Below are 16,555 nucleotides of genomic sequence, written 5' to 3'. Positions count from 1 at the left end.
GAGAGATCACAACTAACACCAAAGAAATACAGACAATTATAAGAACATACTATGAGCAACTCTACGCCAACAAATTTGACAATCTGGAAGAAATGGATGCATTCCTAGAGACATATAAACTACCACAACTGAACCAGGAAGAAATAGAAAACCTGAACGGGCCCATAACCAGTAAAGAGATTGAAACGGTCATCAAAAATCTCCAAACAAACAAAAGCCCAGGGCCAGACGGCTTCCCAGGGGAATTCTACCAGACATCTAAAGAAGAACTAATTCCGATTCTCCTGAAACTGTTCCAAAAAATAGAAATGGAAGGAAAACTTCCAAACTCATTTTATGAGGCCAGCATCACCTTGATCCCAAAACCAGACAAGGATCCCACCAAAAAAGAGAACTACAGACCAATATCCTTGATGAACACAGACGCAAAAATTCTCGCCAAAATACTAGCCAATAGGATTCAACAGTACATTAAAAGGATTATTCACCACGATCAAGTGGGATTTATTCCAGGGCTGCAGGGTTGGTTCAATATCCGCAAATCAATCAATGTGATAGAACACATTAATAAAAGAAAGAACAAGAACCATATGATACTCTCAATAGATGCTGAAAAAGCATTTGACAAAGTACAGCATCCCTTCCTGATCAAAACTCTTCAAAGTGTAGGGATAGAGGGCACATACCTCAATATTATCAAAGCCATCTATGAAAAACCCACCGCAAATATCATTCTCAATGGAGAAAAACTGAAAGCTTTTCCGCTAAGGTCAGGAACAGGGCAGGGATGTCCATGATCACCACTGCTATTCAACATAGTACTAGAAGTCCTAGCCTCAGCAATCAGACAACAAAAAGAAATTAAAGGCATCCAAATTGGTAAAGAAGAAGTCAAACTATCACTCTTCGCAGATGATATGATATTATATGTGGAAAACCCAAAAGACTCCACTCCAAAACTGCTAGAACTTGTACAGGAATTCAGTAAAGTGTCAGGATATAAAATCAATGCACAGAAATCAGTTGCATTTCTGTACACCAACAACAAGACAGAAGAAAGAGAAATTAAGGAGTCAATCCCATTTACAATTGTACCCCAAACTATAAGATACCTAGGAATAAACCTAACCAAAGAGGCTAAGAATCTATACACAGAAAATTATAAAGTACTCATGAAAGAAATTGAGGAAGACACAAAGAAATGGAAAAATGTTCCATGCTCCTGGATTGGAAGAATAAATATTGTGAAAATGTCCATGCGACCTAAAGCAATCTACACATTTAAGGCAATCCCTATCAAAATACCATCCATTTTTTTCAAAGAAATGGAACAAATAATCCTAAAATTTATATGGAACCAGAAAAGACCTCGAATAGCCAAAGGAATATTGAAAAAGAAAGCCAAAGTTGGTGGCATCACAATTCCGGACTTCAAGCTCTATTACAAAGCTGTCATCATCAAGACAGCATGGTACTGGCACAAGAACAGGCACGTAGATCAGTGGAACAGAATAGAGAGCCCAGAAATAGACCCTCAACTCTATGGTCAACTCATCTTCGACAAAGCAGGAAAGAATGTCCAATGGAAAAAAGACAGCCTCTTCAATAAATGGTGCTGGGAAAATTGGACAGCCACATGCAGAAAAATGAAATTGGACCACTTCCTTACACCACACACGAAAATAGACTCCAAATGGATGAAGGACCTCAATGTGAGAAAGGAATCCATCAAAATCCTTGAGGAGAACGCAGGCAGCAAACTCTTCGACCTCAGCCATAGCAACATCTTCCTAGGAACAACGGCAAAGGCAAGGGAAGCAAGGGCAAAAATGAACTATTGGGATTTCATCAAGATCAAAAGCTTTTGCACAGCAAAGGAAACAGTTAACAAAACCAAAAGACAACTGACAGAATGGGAGAAGATATTTACAAACGACATATCAGATAAAGGGCTAGTATCCAAAATCTATAAGGAACTTAGCAAACTCAACACCCAAAGAACAAACAATCCAATCAAGAAATGGGCAGAGGACATGAACAGACATTTCTGCAAAGAAGACATCCAGATGGCCAACAGACACAGGAAAAAGTGCTCCATGTCACTCGGCATCAGGGAAATACAAATCAAACCACAATGAGATATCACCTCACACCAGTCAGAATGGCTAAAATTAACAAGTCAGGAAATGACAGATGCTGGCGAGGATGCGGAGAAAGGGGAACCCTCCTACACTGTTGGTGGGAATGCAAGCTGGTGCAATCACTCTGGAAAACAGCATGGAGGTTCCTCAAAATGTTGAAAATAGAACTACCCTATGACCCAGCGATTGCACTACTGGGTATTTACCCTAAAGATACAAACATGGTGATCCGAAGGGGCACGTGTACCCAAATGTTTATAGCAGCAATGTCTACAATAACCAATCTATGGAAAGAACCTAGATGTCCATCAACAGATGACTGGATAAAGAAGATGTGGTATATATACACAATGGAATACTATGCAGCCATCAAAAGAAATGAAATCTTGCCATTTGTGACGACGTGGATGGAACTAGAGGGTATCATGCTTAGTGAAATAAGTCAATCGGAGAAAGACAACTATCATATGATCTCCCTGATATGAGGACATGGAGAAGCAACATGGGGGGTTAGGGGAATAGGAGAAGAATAAATGAAACAAGATGGGATTGGGAGGGAGACAAACCATAAATGACTCTTAATCTCACAAAACAAACTGGGGGTTGCTGGGGGGAGGTGGGATTGGGAGGGGGGAGGGGACTATGGACATTGGGGAGGGGAGGCGAACCATAAGAGACTATGGACTCTGAAAAACAACCTGAGGGTTTTGAAGGGTCAGGGGTGGGAGGTTCAGGGAACAGGTGGTGGGTAATAGGGAGGGCACGTTTTGCATGGAGCACTGGGTGTTATGCAAAAACAATGAATACTGTTACGCTGAGAAAAATAAATAAAATGGAAAAAAAAAGTTCAGGTTAGAAGGTTATTATGGAATTTAATGTACTGGACATCTCACTGTGATGGTAAATAGGTTAAAAAATTTATCTATATATAAAAAAAATGAACCAGAATAGTGGCAACTAGTTAAAAATAAAAGTTGTATCTGTGAAGTAGTGGTGGTTGTTCTCTTGTCGTCTTTTTTTTTTTTTCCTTCCTGATTGGTTTTCTGGGGGAGGGGTCTGCCACGTGGGTTTTCAGTCAATGATGTTCCCTGAGTTAAGTCCTCCAGGCCCCCTCAAGGAGGTGGGCTCTGGAGAAACCAGTTTTTTAGGCTTTTGTTCTCTGGATGTTTTTATGTTTGTTTGTTCGGTTTTTTTTTCTCTCGCCTTGACAGTTTTTGATGGTTTTTGGAGGTTTAGAGGAAAGTAAGCTGCACCCTGACCTCCCTTTCAGAGAGAAGCCTCAGATTGCTCCCCGTGGGTGTTGCAGAGTGGCTGGCAGAGCAGGTTCTGAGTCGCGGTCCCTGGGGATGCAGGATCTCCTCCTTGTACCCAAAACCATGGTGGTGGCAGCTGTCTGGGCAGCTCAAGACCACCACAGAGGTTCCAAGCAGTGATCTCACACTGAGATTTTCCTGCTGGCCTGGATGGGAGTGCCAGGTCTTTTCAGTCTGAGAGAGCCAGGCTGCGCCTGGTCCTTCCGGGTCCGAGAGCGCTGGTGGCAAGCACCGGGTCTAAGAGTGCTGGGCTGGCGCGCACCTCTCCTGGGGGAGAGTGTGGGGCGCACATGTCTCAGGTTCTGCCATCTGGCAAGGCTCCCAGCCCCTCACAGGAGCTGGATCCATGCATTCTCAGGCGCGCTGGTGACTCAGGGACCAAGACCTGGTTTCTCTGCCACACTCTCTCTGGCTCAGCACAGACTCAGGACAGGGGAGGCTGTCCTGGGTCCAGGGACTTAAGCCCCTTTCCCTGACCGCCCCAATTCCCACAATCCCCCCCCCCCCCACAATCTTTTGCTCTTTTTGAGTGCTTTCAACCAGACTCCAAGTTAATGCTGGTCCCTAGTCACAGGGCACTCTCGTATTGGGGTATTACTTTCCAATCTGTTGCCTCTGGTTGCTCCCTCCCCCTTTTGTTTATCTTCCCATATCAGTCTGACATTCCCATTCCACTTTACCTGCCCACTGGTGTCTTCTGCCCCCGTAGAGATCCAGACGTGTATAATTCTGATCTCAGGTTGATTTCATGGGTTATCAGAGTTCTTTGGTAGGTTATCAGCTCACTTTAGGGTACAGGTTGAAAAGGTGCAGCCTCCTACTTCCCTGCCATCTTGTCTCCCCTGAATCACTCACAGAGAAGGGAAATGAGTTGGGGACTATGATTTGAGGCAACCTGTGAAGTCTGCCTAGAGTTTATCCATAAACTGAACAGCTTCAGTGAAAACAACCCATCATGTCACTCCCCCATGGGTAGCTATGTGGCATCTCTTCTTTGGCACATGGAGAGGGAGACAGATGGAAGCACACAGCTTGTTCAGCCCTCATTGTGTTGTCAGAAGCATCAATATCTATACATACAGGATCTGAAAAACCTGTCTTCATGCCCTATTTTCAATCCCGGGAGGAGGCCTTTCCTTAGTTTGAGAGCCCAATATCTAGCTTTGAGAACATGAAAATTGATAGACAACATGTGAACCTATCACTTTTTTAGGGTTTCCATCACACCAAGAGTAATAACCAAAGTCCTCACAGTGACTCAGGGACTCTAGGTGAAGGATCTGGCTTCCTGATTTATTTCTGACCTCATTCCCTACTGCTTCCCCCTCATTCACTGTGTCCTGGCCCCACGGGCCTCATTGTTATTCCTCAAAAATAGACAAATACCACTTCACACCTATTAGGATGGCGGCTATCAAAAACAAAACAAAACAAAACAAAACAAAACAAAACCAAAAACAAAGGAACATGAGTGTTGATGAGGATGTGGATAAATTGGGATGTTTGTGCATTCCTGGTGGGAATGTAAAATGGTACAGCCACTGTGGAAAATTTCTCAATTGGTGATTTCTCAAAAAATTAAATATACTTCATTCATGTGATCTAGCAATCCTACTTCTGGATATATATTCCAAGTATTTGAAAGCAAGGACTCCATAAGATATTTGTGCACCCATATTCATAACAGCATTTTGCACAATAGCTAATCGGTGAAACAACTCACATGCCTATGAGTGGATAAATGGATAAACAAGATGGAGGACATACAGAGAATGTAATATTATTCATCCTTAGACAGGAAGGACATTCTGACATCTGCTACAACATGGATGAACCTTGAAAACATTATGCTAATTGAAGTAAGCCAGTCACAAATAGACATATTGTAGCATTTCACTTAGAAGGCACCTAGAGTAGTCAGATTCATATAGACGAAGTAGAATGGTGGACTTCAGGAGCTGTGGGGAGGGAAGAATGGGGAGTTACTGTTTAATGAGTACAAAGCTTCAGCTGAGGAAGATGAACAAGTTCTGATGATGGATGGTCATGAGGGCTGCACAAGAATGTGAGCATGAGGCTGTCTTGAACCACCCATTTTAAAATCACAAAACCCACTCTGAGCACATCCTAGCCTTTTCTTACTTTCATTTTCTCTACTGCACTAGCTGCATATCCAGCACAATATATATTTGTATTACTTTTTTTGTTTTCTGTTTGCTTCCTACTACAGGAATGTAAGCAATTTGAGTGGAGGGATTTTTGTGGGTTGTTTTGTTTGTTTGTTTTGCTGCTTTATCCATAGTACTGAATAAATAGGGCCAATATATTTGTTGAATTAATAAATTAATGACCCTGATTGGACACAGACTTCTAGAGAAGATGCAACCAGAAAGAGAAAATATAGAGATTCTATTTTCATTTGATTTTCTTGGATAATTTTTGCTAACCTTGGATACAAGATACACAGCCCCAATTTTTAAAATTTTTTTTTATTTATTTCTTTTTTTTTATAAACATATAATGTATTTTTATCCCCAGGGGTACAGGTCTGTGAATCGCCAGGTTTACACACTTCACAGCACTCACCATAGCACATACCCTCCCCAATGTCCATAATCCCACTTCCCCTCTCCCAACCCCCCCTCCCCCCAGCAACCCTCAGTTTGTTTTGTGAGATTAGGAGTCACTTATGGTTTTTCTCCCTCCCAATCCCATCTTGTTTCATTTCTTCTTCTCCTATCTCCCTAACCCCCCATGTTGCATCTCCACGTCCTCATATTAGGGAGATCATAGGATAGTTGTCTTTCTCCGACTGACTTATTTCACTAAGCATGATACCCTCTAGTTCCATCTACGTCGTTGCAAATGGCAAGATTTCATTTCTTTTGATGGCTGCATAGTATTCCATTGTGTATATATACCACATCTTCTTTATCCAGTCATCTGTTGATGGACATCTAGGTTCTTTCCATAGATTGGTTATTGTAGACATTGCTGCTATAAACATTCAGGTGCACGTGCCCCTTTGGGTCACTACGTTTGTATCTTTAGGGTAAATACCCAGTAGTGCAATCGCTGGGTCATAGGGTCGTTCTATTTTCAACATTTTGAGGAACCTCCATGCTGTTTTCCAGAGTGGTTGCACCAGCTTGCATTCCCACCAACAGTGTAGGAGGGTTCCCCTTTCTCTGCATCCTCACCAGCATCTGTCATTTCCTGACTTGTTAATTTTAACCATTCTGACTGGTGTGAGGTGATATCTCATTGTGGTTTGATTTGTATTTCCCTGATGCCGAGTGACGTGGAGCACTTTTTCCTGTGTCTGTTGGCCATCTGGATGTCTTCTTTGCAGAAATGTCTGTTCATGTCCTCTGCCCATTTCTTGATTGGATTGTTTGTTCTTTGGGTGTTGAGTTTGCTAAGTTCCTTATAGATTTTGGATACTAGCCCTTTATCTGATATGTCGTTTGTAAATATCTTCTCCCATTCTGTCAGTTGTCTTTTGGTTTTGTTAACTGTTTCCTTTGCTGTGCAAAAGCTTTTGATCTTGATGAAATCCCAATAGTTCATTTTTGCCCTTGCTTCCCTTGCCTTTGCCGTTGTTCCTAGGAAGATGTTGCTATGGCTGAGGTCGAAGAGTTTGCTGCCTGCGTTCTCCTCAAGGATTTTGATGGATTCCTTTCTCACATTGAGGTCCTTCATCCATTTGGAGTCTATTTTCGTGTGTGGTGTAAGGAACTGGTCCAATTTCATTTTTCTGCATGTGGCTGTCCAATTTTCCCAGCACCATTTATTGAAGAGGCTGTCTTTTTTCCATTGGACGTTCTTTCCTGCTTTGTCGAAGATTAGTTGACCATAGAGTTGTGGGTCTATTTCTGGGCTCTCTATTCTGTTCCATTGATCTACGTGCCTGTTTTTGTGCCAGTACCATGCTGTCTTGATGATGACAGCTTTGTGATAGAGCTTGAAGTCCGGAATTGTGATGCCACCAACTTTGGCTTTCTTTTTCAATATTCCTTTGGCTATTCGAGGTCTTTTCTGGTTCCATATAAATTTTAGAATCATTTGTTCCATTTCTTTGAAAAAAATGGGTGGTATTTTGATAGGGATTGCCTTAAATGTGTAGATTGCTTTAGGTAGCATAGACATTTTCACAATATTTATTCTTCCAATCCAGGAGCATGGAACATTTTTCCATTTCTTTGTGTCTTCCTCAATTTCTCTCATGAGTACTTTATTGTTTTCTGAGTATAGATTCTTATCCTCTTTGGTTAGGTTTATTCCTAGGTATCTTACAGTTTTGGGTGCAATTGTAAATGGGATTGACTCCTTAATTTCTCTTTCTTCTGTCTTGTTGTTGGTGTACAGAAATGCAACTGATTTCTGTGCATTGATTTTATATCCTGACACTTTACTGAATCCCTGTACAAGTTCTAGCAGTTTTGGAGTGGAGTCTTTTGGGTTTTCCACATATAGTATCATATCATCTGCAAAGAGTGATAGTTTGACTTCTTCTTTGCCGATTTGGATGCCTTTAATTTCCTTTTGTTGTCTGATTCACAGCCCCAATTTTCATGGTGGCTTTTTTTTCTTTAACAGTTTTTTTTTTATTTTTAAAAGAGTTTATTCATTTATTTGACAGAGAGACAGTGAGAGAGGACACACAAGCTGGGGGAGTGGGAAAGGGAAAAGCGGGCTTCCCGCTGAGCAGGGAGCCCAATGTGGGGCTTGATTCTAGTACCCTGGAATCATGATCTGAGCAGAAGGGAGACATTTAATGACTGAGCCACCCAGGATCCCATATTCTTGTCCATTCAACAAATACAGTGATGACTATGTGTCAGGCACAATTATAGGTATGGGAAATACAGCCAGGATCAAAAGAGTGGGGAAAAATCTCCCTGCTTCTTGGAACTCACATTCTTTTTCAGTGAGACAAGTCATGAAGAAATAAATAAGTAAAACATACAGTATCTTAGTGATAAGTAATAGGGGAAAAAAATAAGGGCTGGGGATCAGGTCTATTGTCTGTAGTTGGGAGAAGATTGCAGTTATGTGTTTGATGATTCAGGAAAGCTGTGCCAATAATCCTGCTATTTCACCAAATTCAGTTAAGAGAGCAACCATGTGGCTATCTGGGCCAGAAGTGATGCATTTATAGGGGCCAGCCAGTTCAAAGGCCCTGAGGTAGGGTCTTACTTGGTATGTTAGGATGCCAGAATGGTTAGGAGCCCAGTGCCTAGAGAGAAATGAGTAGGAAGAGAGAGAAACAAAGGTTAAGTGGTATCTGGGTCAGTGACAAATACTTGGACTTCACAGGCCATTGTAAATACAGACTTCAGCTTTACTCTGAATGAAAAGGGAAACCAGTGGAGGAAAATGAACAGAGGTATGTCCTGACATTTTAACAGATGTATGTGTATCTGTGACAAATATACAATGTTTTTTGGTTGTCTTTTAAATGTACACAAAAGGCATTGTACTAGGGGTGCCTGGGTGACTCAGTGTGTCAAGCATCTGCCTTCAGCTCAGGTCATGATCTCAGGGATCTTGGATGGAACCCCAAGTGTCCACTGGGTTCTTTGCTCAGTGGGAAGCCTACTCCTCTCTCTCCCTCGGCCCCTCCCAACTCTCATGCTCTTTCTCAAATAAATAAATAAAAATCTAAAAAAAAAAGGCATTGTACCATACATTTCATTCTGTCTTTACTTTTGCTATGTAACATAGTTTCTGAGATCTACCCAAATTGCTGTCTGTAATTCTGCTTTATTATCGCTTACTGCTGTGTAGCATTTCATTGTGCACACATGGCACATTTTACTTATACATTCCTCTAGGAATAGTTGCTGGCACAGCTCCCACTTTCAGCCGACACAAACTATCCTGTAATGAATGTGCTCACATGGTCTCCTTATGGACTCAGGAGAGAGTCTCTTTAGGGTGTGCACATCATGGGAGGGTGTGTGCATTCTTAATTCCACTGGGATAGCGCTTCAGGATGGTGCCCCAGTGACACTCCCACCAACAGTGTGTGATGATTTTTATTTCCTCACTGAATTCTCATGCTGATCCAATGAGGGAGGTCAGGTGAGGTCCCTTTTGCTGAGGAGACTGAGGCTTAGAGAGAGTGAGCAAATTCCCGAGTGCATGTAGTCACGAGGTAGGGCCAGAACCTCACATACAGAATTCTGCCATAGTGTTCATTGTTCTTACACCTATAGTACCCAGCACTACCTGTTCCAGAAATAAGATGAGGCATCTTCAGGCAAAGAGACTATTACCATCATCATCATTATCATCATCATCATCATTGTATTTGAGCCTTGCATTTTTGATTCCTGGTCTAACTCAGTGAGCCTAGGACCCCGAAATGTTTAGGAACAGCATGTTGGAAGGTATCCAGTTAGAGTCCTTTGAGCTTCAGGGAAAATTATATAGAATATACTAGTTTCATTGTCTCATGAGGGCTAACAGGATTGACTGTTTAGTGGATGATTTTGAGGCTAGACATTTATAAAAACTAAGTATTATCAACTTTGGGGGACTTTGGATCAGATTTCAATATTAAATATTAGGTAAGTTATATTAAGTCCATATTGTTTGTAGGCACTGAACTAAGAACTTTACAGGCATCATTTCACTTACTCCTCACAACTATACTAGGTGGTATTTACTTGACTATTCAACTATTGTGGAAACTAAAGCCCCAGGAGGAGAACTAATTAGTCCAGAGTCACCAGATGGAAGGTTGAGGTGTGATTTTAACCTGAACAGTCTACATGAAGAACCTTACTCCTAATGACTCAACTTTGTTGCCTTCCTTTAAAGGAAACTCTAGAATCTCTTCCCCATGAAATTGAGGATAATTTCTTGTCACTTGTGTGGTTTAGAGTAATCACAGGAAGTGCAGGGCTAGTGGACAAGAATCTCCTAGGGAGAGGATCTGAAGTTTGAAAATGTCCCCAGGTGTCTTCATTATGCCTCCCTCTGTTCCCCAAAGTGAGAACCTCTGCCTTAGGACATCCTGCCTGGATTATAGGGCCTGAACATGAAGTTTGTCTAACTGTGTATGGGTTATTAGTTGCCTATAACTCAAGACATTCTCATATTTTTAAAACAAGCATCCTCAAAAAGAAGCAATTCTTTATCACTTATGTGTGGCTTATAGCTGCCATGAATGATGGGTAGTCAAGGTTTTCCATTCAAATTTTTTTCTCACTTTTTTTTTACTTCTTTTCAGCATAACAGTATTTATTGTTTTTGCACCACACCCACTGCTCCATGCAATACATGCCCTCCCTATTACCCACGACCTGGTTCCCCCAACCTCCCACCCCCCGCCCCTTCAAAACCCTCAGGTTGTTTTTCAGAGACCATAGTCTCTCATGGTTCATCTCCCCTTCCAATTTCCCTCAACTCCCTTCTCTCCATCTCCCCATGTCCTCCATGTTCTTTGTTATGCTCCACAAATAAGTGAAACCATATGGTACTTGACTCTCTCTGCTTGACTTATTGCATTGAGCATAATCTCTTCCAGTCCCATCCATGTTGCTACAAAAGTTGGGTATTCATTCTTTCTGATGGAGGCTAGATGAGGCTAGAGAAATTAGCTCAAGTCAGATTATGAAGGAAGGATGGACTATGAAGGAAAGGCAGTGGGGAGCCATTGAAGAGTTTGAAGCCTAGGGGCTAGTGGGGGGACACCTCAGTAACATTTATTAATATAGACAGGTTCCATGAGTGGAGAATTGGCTCTCCTTATCTTTCACACATTATTGTTGGTAAATCATAACACTGGAGCTGGTAAGTGGCAAATAAGGAGTCTGGATAGATGGATTTCTAGACAGAAGGTCTGACCCATAACTCAAGGGTTCCTTTTGATCACTATAGAGACACCTTCTCAATTTTGACTTGATCTTTCTATCTTTAAAATCCTCTGATAATATTTCCTAAAATTCTGTCAAACCAAAGCATGAGTAGGGAGGGTAGTGGGGGCTGCGTGTCTTTCTTTTCTCCATTCTTCACTACTCCTTTGAGGGTCTTGGCTATGAATTATTACTCCCTACCCTTTCTCCCCTGGGGAGGAAACCATTTGAATGTAGTAGAAGAGTAGTGGGAAGAAGGACCCTCATGCCAGTTCCGCCATTAAGAAAATATGTTTGGCATACTGAGAGCATGTTTTGAATGAGTTAAAAATAACTCCATCTGAAAAATTAATAGGGAGTTACAAGTGAGTGTTTTAATACAAGTTCACAGAGCAGGACAGATTCTCCAGGACCCTGGCAGCTGACATCACAGGGTGTGTATAGGGCACAATGTGGCTAGTGAGGAGACAGTCTAAAGAAGTGAATTCACCTTCTCTCCTGGAACCCAGAGAGGAGAGAATGAAGCAATTGTTTTGGTCATGAGCTTCTGAGCTAGATGACTTATTTTTCTCCCTTTGAATCACACTCTTATGGCTGAGGACATGAAAATTATAGTGAATTTTGCCTGGGTGATTTAGGCGAGATGTGTTGAATTTCAAAATTCATAAAACTATCTTCCTGGCTCCTCTCCCATCTCAGTCCTGGATGCTGGGTTGGCTGCTACCACCATTTCTCCAGTATTTCCTTCCCAGATAGCCTGGTCCTCTCTTTCTTACAGGTGGTTATGAAGGCCCTGCCCCTTTCTCCCTCTTTCTCTCTGTTCATAGTGCCTCTGTGGGCCAAGTGGATAAAGGGAAGGGGAAGACTGTACATTCTTGGCCATCAGTACAGCTAAATTATGATGCAGAATGAGGAGAAAGTGGTTGGAAAGTGCCACCCGACCGTGGCTAACTGATGTTGGTGTAAGGGTTTGTTTTCTTTCTTTAAAGATTTTATTTATTTATTCATTCATTCATGAGAGACACACACAGAGAGAGAGGCAGAAGCAGAGGGATAAACAGACTCCCCACCAAGCAGGGAGCCCAATGCAGGACTCAATCCCAGGACCCTGGGATCACGACTGGAGCTGAAGGCAGTTGATTAACCAACTGAGCCACCCAGGGGAACTGGGGTAAGGGTTTTAAGACCAGTGGACCAATATCTGTATTCTAACCTTAGATGATATTTTAAAAATGATTCAGTAATTATAACAAAGCCCACTAGTCTGTGAATTAATGTGTCATTACTCATGCTCAAGTACCACGCATATCCTGCATATGAATAACTGCACACTACACTCATGCCCTGTTGTGTTTTACAGCTTAATTAGTACATGAACCAACATGACTTAGATGAACTCAAATAGGATTATGTCATGTGGTGTGCACAACAGGAGAATGTGGGGAGGTAGTTGACACTTTCCTGGGGGAAAGTCAGCTGATTTTTCTTTTTCTTTTTTTTAAAAGATTTTATTTTTTTATTTGGCAGAGAGACAGCAAGAGAAGGAAAACAAGCAGGGAGAGTGGGAGAGGGAGAAGCAGGGAGCCCAATGTGGGGCTCGATCCCAGGAGCCTGAGATCATGATCTGAGCCCAAGGGAGATGTTTAATGAATGAGCCACCTGGGTGCTCTGCCAGTTTCTTCTGTGATGTCTTTGGTATTAGTTTCTGTGATACTTAGGCTGCAAGAGTTGACATGTGACTTCTGAGCACTGGTTGAATACCATTGCTCAGTAAATATTTATTGTTTACTTAGGCATATGGAGCGACAGCACATAAGAAAAATATGAAGCAGCAGCCTGAAGCTTGAAGCGATGGAACTTGGCATCCCCAACCCAACTCCATTTAGCTCAGCCTCACCGAACCTGACCTGAGACATTCAGCAACCTGCACTTTCTACAGCTCTCTGATATGGAATCCTCTTCAGTTCCAGCTAGAAGGCTGTGTCAGACACTTCACAGATTTGGTCAAAAGCTGGTACGCAGACGAATGCTAGATGAGGCTACAACTGACTCTGACAGAAGCCTGAGCACTGTGGATTTAGTGGCCCTGGGTGTGGGCTGCACAATGGGTGTAGGTGTGTATATCCTGGCTGGTGAGGTGGCTAGCAATCAAGCAGGACCATCCATTGTGGTCTGCTTTTTGGTGGCTGGCCTAACTTCATTGTTGGCTGGACTGTGTTATGCAGAGTTTAGTGCCCAGATTCCCCTTTCTGGCTCGGCATATCTCTACACCTATGTTACTGTAGGTGAAATCTGGGCCTTCATCACTGGCTGGAACCTCATCTTCTCTTGTGTTGCTGATACAGCCAATATGGTTTTTGCCTGGATTTCAACTTTTGACAACATGTTTGGGTACAAGGTCTCTCAGGCCCTTAGTGAAAACATCTTATTGCATTTTCCCCAGGTCCTTGCAAAGATTATAGTTTTCTTTATTGTGGGCCTTGTGTTTTTGCTCATTGGATTACTGACTTTGAGGTTTAGGGAGTCGATGCTGTTAACCAAAGTGGTCACATTGGTGAGAATTTTGATTCTCAGTTTTGTCATAATCTCTGGCTTCATTAAGGGGGACCTGCACAACTGGAAGCTCACAGAAGAAGACTACAGAAAGGATGAACTCAATGGCACCTCTAGCTTGGGCCCTCTGGGCTCTGGAGGATTTGTGCCTTTTGGCTTTGCGGGGATTCTCCATGGATCAGCTACCTGTTTCTATGCATTTACTGGTTTCGATAACATTGTTACCAGAGTTGAAGAAGCCCAGAACCACAAGCGTTCCATCCCCATGGGAATTGTGATTTCACTGCTCATCTGTGTTTTGGTGTATTTTGGTGTCTCTGCAGCCCTTACACTTATGGTTCCTTACTACCAAATTCGACCTGGGAGCACCTTGCCTGAGGCTTTTCTCCATATTGGATGGGCTCCTGCCTACTATGTTGTAGCTTTGTTATTCCTCTGCAGTCTTTCTCTCAGCATCTTGGATTATATGTTCCCCATAGGTCAGTTGATATATGTGATGGCAAAGGATGGCCTCCTGTTCCCTGTCCTTGCCAGAATCTATACTGACACCTTCATGCTTGTCATGGCCACTGTGATCTTTGGCATTATTGCAGCAATCATGGCATTCTTCTTCAGACTTGCTGATCTTCTGCTCATCATGTCAATTGTGGCCCTGCTCACTTACTCCATGATGGCTTTTTGTGTTCTCATGTTCCGGTATCAGCCTGAGAGGAGGAAGGGGGGAAATGAAGTACAGATACAGGAGGAGAATGGGGGAAATCAAGCACAGGAGCAGGAGGAGACTGCACCTGCATCAGGCAAACTGACTCTACGAGGACTATTTTTTCCAGGCAGCCCCACACCCACTCCAATCTCTGGCCAGATTGTCTGTGTTTGTTCCTCACTGCTTGTTCTGCTGCTGATTCTCCTCTGCCTGGTGCTGGCTCACTGGCCAGGTCTGCTTTCTGGAGACCCAGTGCCGATCACAATGGTTGTGCTGCTCCTGGTGCTCATCACTGGGATCACTGGGGTCATCTGGAGACAGCCACAGAGCTCTACTCCCCTTCACTTTAAGGTCCCTGCTGTGCCTCTCCTCCCACTCTTGAGCATCTTTGTGAATGTTTGCCTTATGACACAGATGTCAGCTACCACCTGGGCCCCAATTAGTATCTGGATGCTGATTGGGTTTGTTATCTACTTCGCGTATGGAATCCAGCACAGCCAGGTTGCACAGACCCACTGAAGTTAGGGCCCAAACTCTAGACCTTGAACTCAGCAGTGCCAATACATATTTAATTTGACATCATCACCCAAATGCTGTCTGCTCCTCTGCGCAACAACGGAGAGTACTCCTGAGCACATGTAAAGCTATGCCTCCCATGGCATTTTGGTGGGAGAACACTAATAGAGCTGTGTATTCATTGTGTAGTGAAGGATGTGTCTTTACTCTTCCTCCCCTGCCTTTTTTTTCTGTCTCCTTTCAGTTGTGTGTGTCGCTGCTTGCTGGCTTAAAAAAATTGTAACTAAAATAAAGTAGAAAAAATGTTTTTGTTTTCTTTCATTAAATATCCAGTAGTGGGAATACTGGATCACATTGTAATTCTATTTTTAATATTTTGAGGAATCTTGGTACCATTTTCTTAGTGGTTGCTCTGATTTACATTCCCAAGAAGAGTACACAAGGGTTCCTTTTTCTCCACATCCTCTCTAATACTTGTTGGCTTTCTAGATGTAGGTATTCTGACAGGTATAAAAGGATATTTCATTATAGTTTTTTTTCTAGAAGATTTTAAAAATTATTATTATTATTATTATTACTATTATTATTATCAGTATTTTATTTTTTAAAATTTCTTTTCAGTGTAACAGTATTCATTGTTTTTGCACCACACCCAGTGTTCCGTGCAATATGTGTCCTCCCTATTACCCACCACCTGGTTCCCCAGCCTCCCAACCCCAGCCCCTTCAAAACTCTCAGGTTGTTCTTCAGAGTCCATAGTCTCTCATGGTTCATCTCCCCTTCCAATTTCCCTCAACTCCCTTCTCCTCTCCATCTCCCCATGTCCTCCATGTTCTTTGTTATGCTCCACAAATAAGTGAAACCATATGGTACTTGACTCTCTCTGCTTGACTTACTTCGCTCAGCATAATCTCTTCCAGTCCCATCCATGTTGCTACAAAAGTTGGGTATTCATCCTTTCTGATGGAGGCATAATACTCCACCGTGTATATGGACCACATCTTCCTTATCCATTTGTCCGGTGAAGGGCATCTTGGTTCTTTCCACAGTTTGGCAACTGTGGCCATTGGTGCTATAAACATTGGGGTACAGATGGCCCTTCTTTTCACTACATCTGTATCTTTGGGATGAATACCCAGTAGTGCAAATGCAGGGTCATAGGGAAGCTCTATTTTTAATTTCTTGAGGAATCTCCACACTGTTCTCCAAAGTGGCTGCACCAACTTGCATTCTCACCAACAGTGTAAGAGGGTTCCCCTTTCTCTACATCCTCTCCAATACATGTTGTTTCCTGTCTTGCTAATTTTGGCCATTCTAACTGGTGGAAGGTGGTATCTCAATGTGGTTTTAATTTGAATCTCCCTGATGACTAGTGATGATGAACAATTTTTCATGTGTCTGATAGCCATTTGTATGTCTTCATTGGAGAAGTGTCTGTTCATATCTTCTGCCCATTTTTTGATA

At 42.4% G+C, this 16,555-nt stretch overlaps 1 protein-coding gene across 1 annotated transcript; it reads left to right on the top strand.

Moving 5' to 3' along the window:
- The first annotated feature begins 13,267 nt into the window (after positions 1–13,267).
- LOC123947448 (cationic amino acid transporter 3-like) lies at positions 13,268–15,094 on the top strand. The gene has a single exon (XM_046013667.1). The coding sequence runs from the start codon at positions 13,268–13,270 to the stop codon at positions 15,092–15,094; it is 1,827 nt and encodes a 608-aa protein (XP_045869623.1).
- Positions 15,095–16,555: the final 1,461 nt, after the last annotated feature.

The sequence above is a fragment of the Meles meles genome, chromosome 7 (genome assembly GCF_922984935.1).
Source record: "Meles meles chromosome 7, mMelMel3.1 paternal haplotype, whole genome shotgun sequence".
Lineage (NCBI taxonomy): Eukaryota > Metazoa > Chordata > Mammalia > Carnivora > Mustelidae > Meles > Meles meles.
The sequence above is the reverse complement of the archived record's forward strand: the minus strand, read 5'-3'. Positions and strand labels throughout refer to the sequence as shown.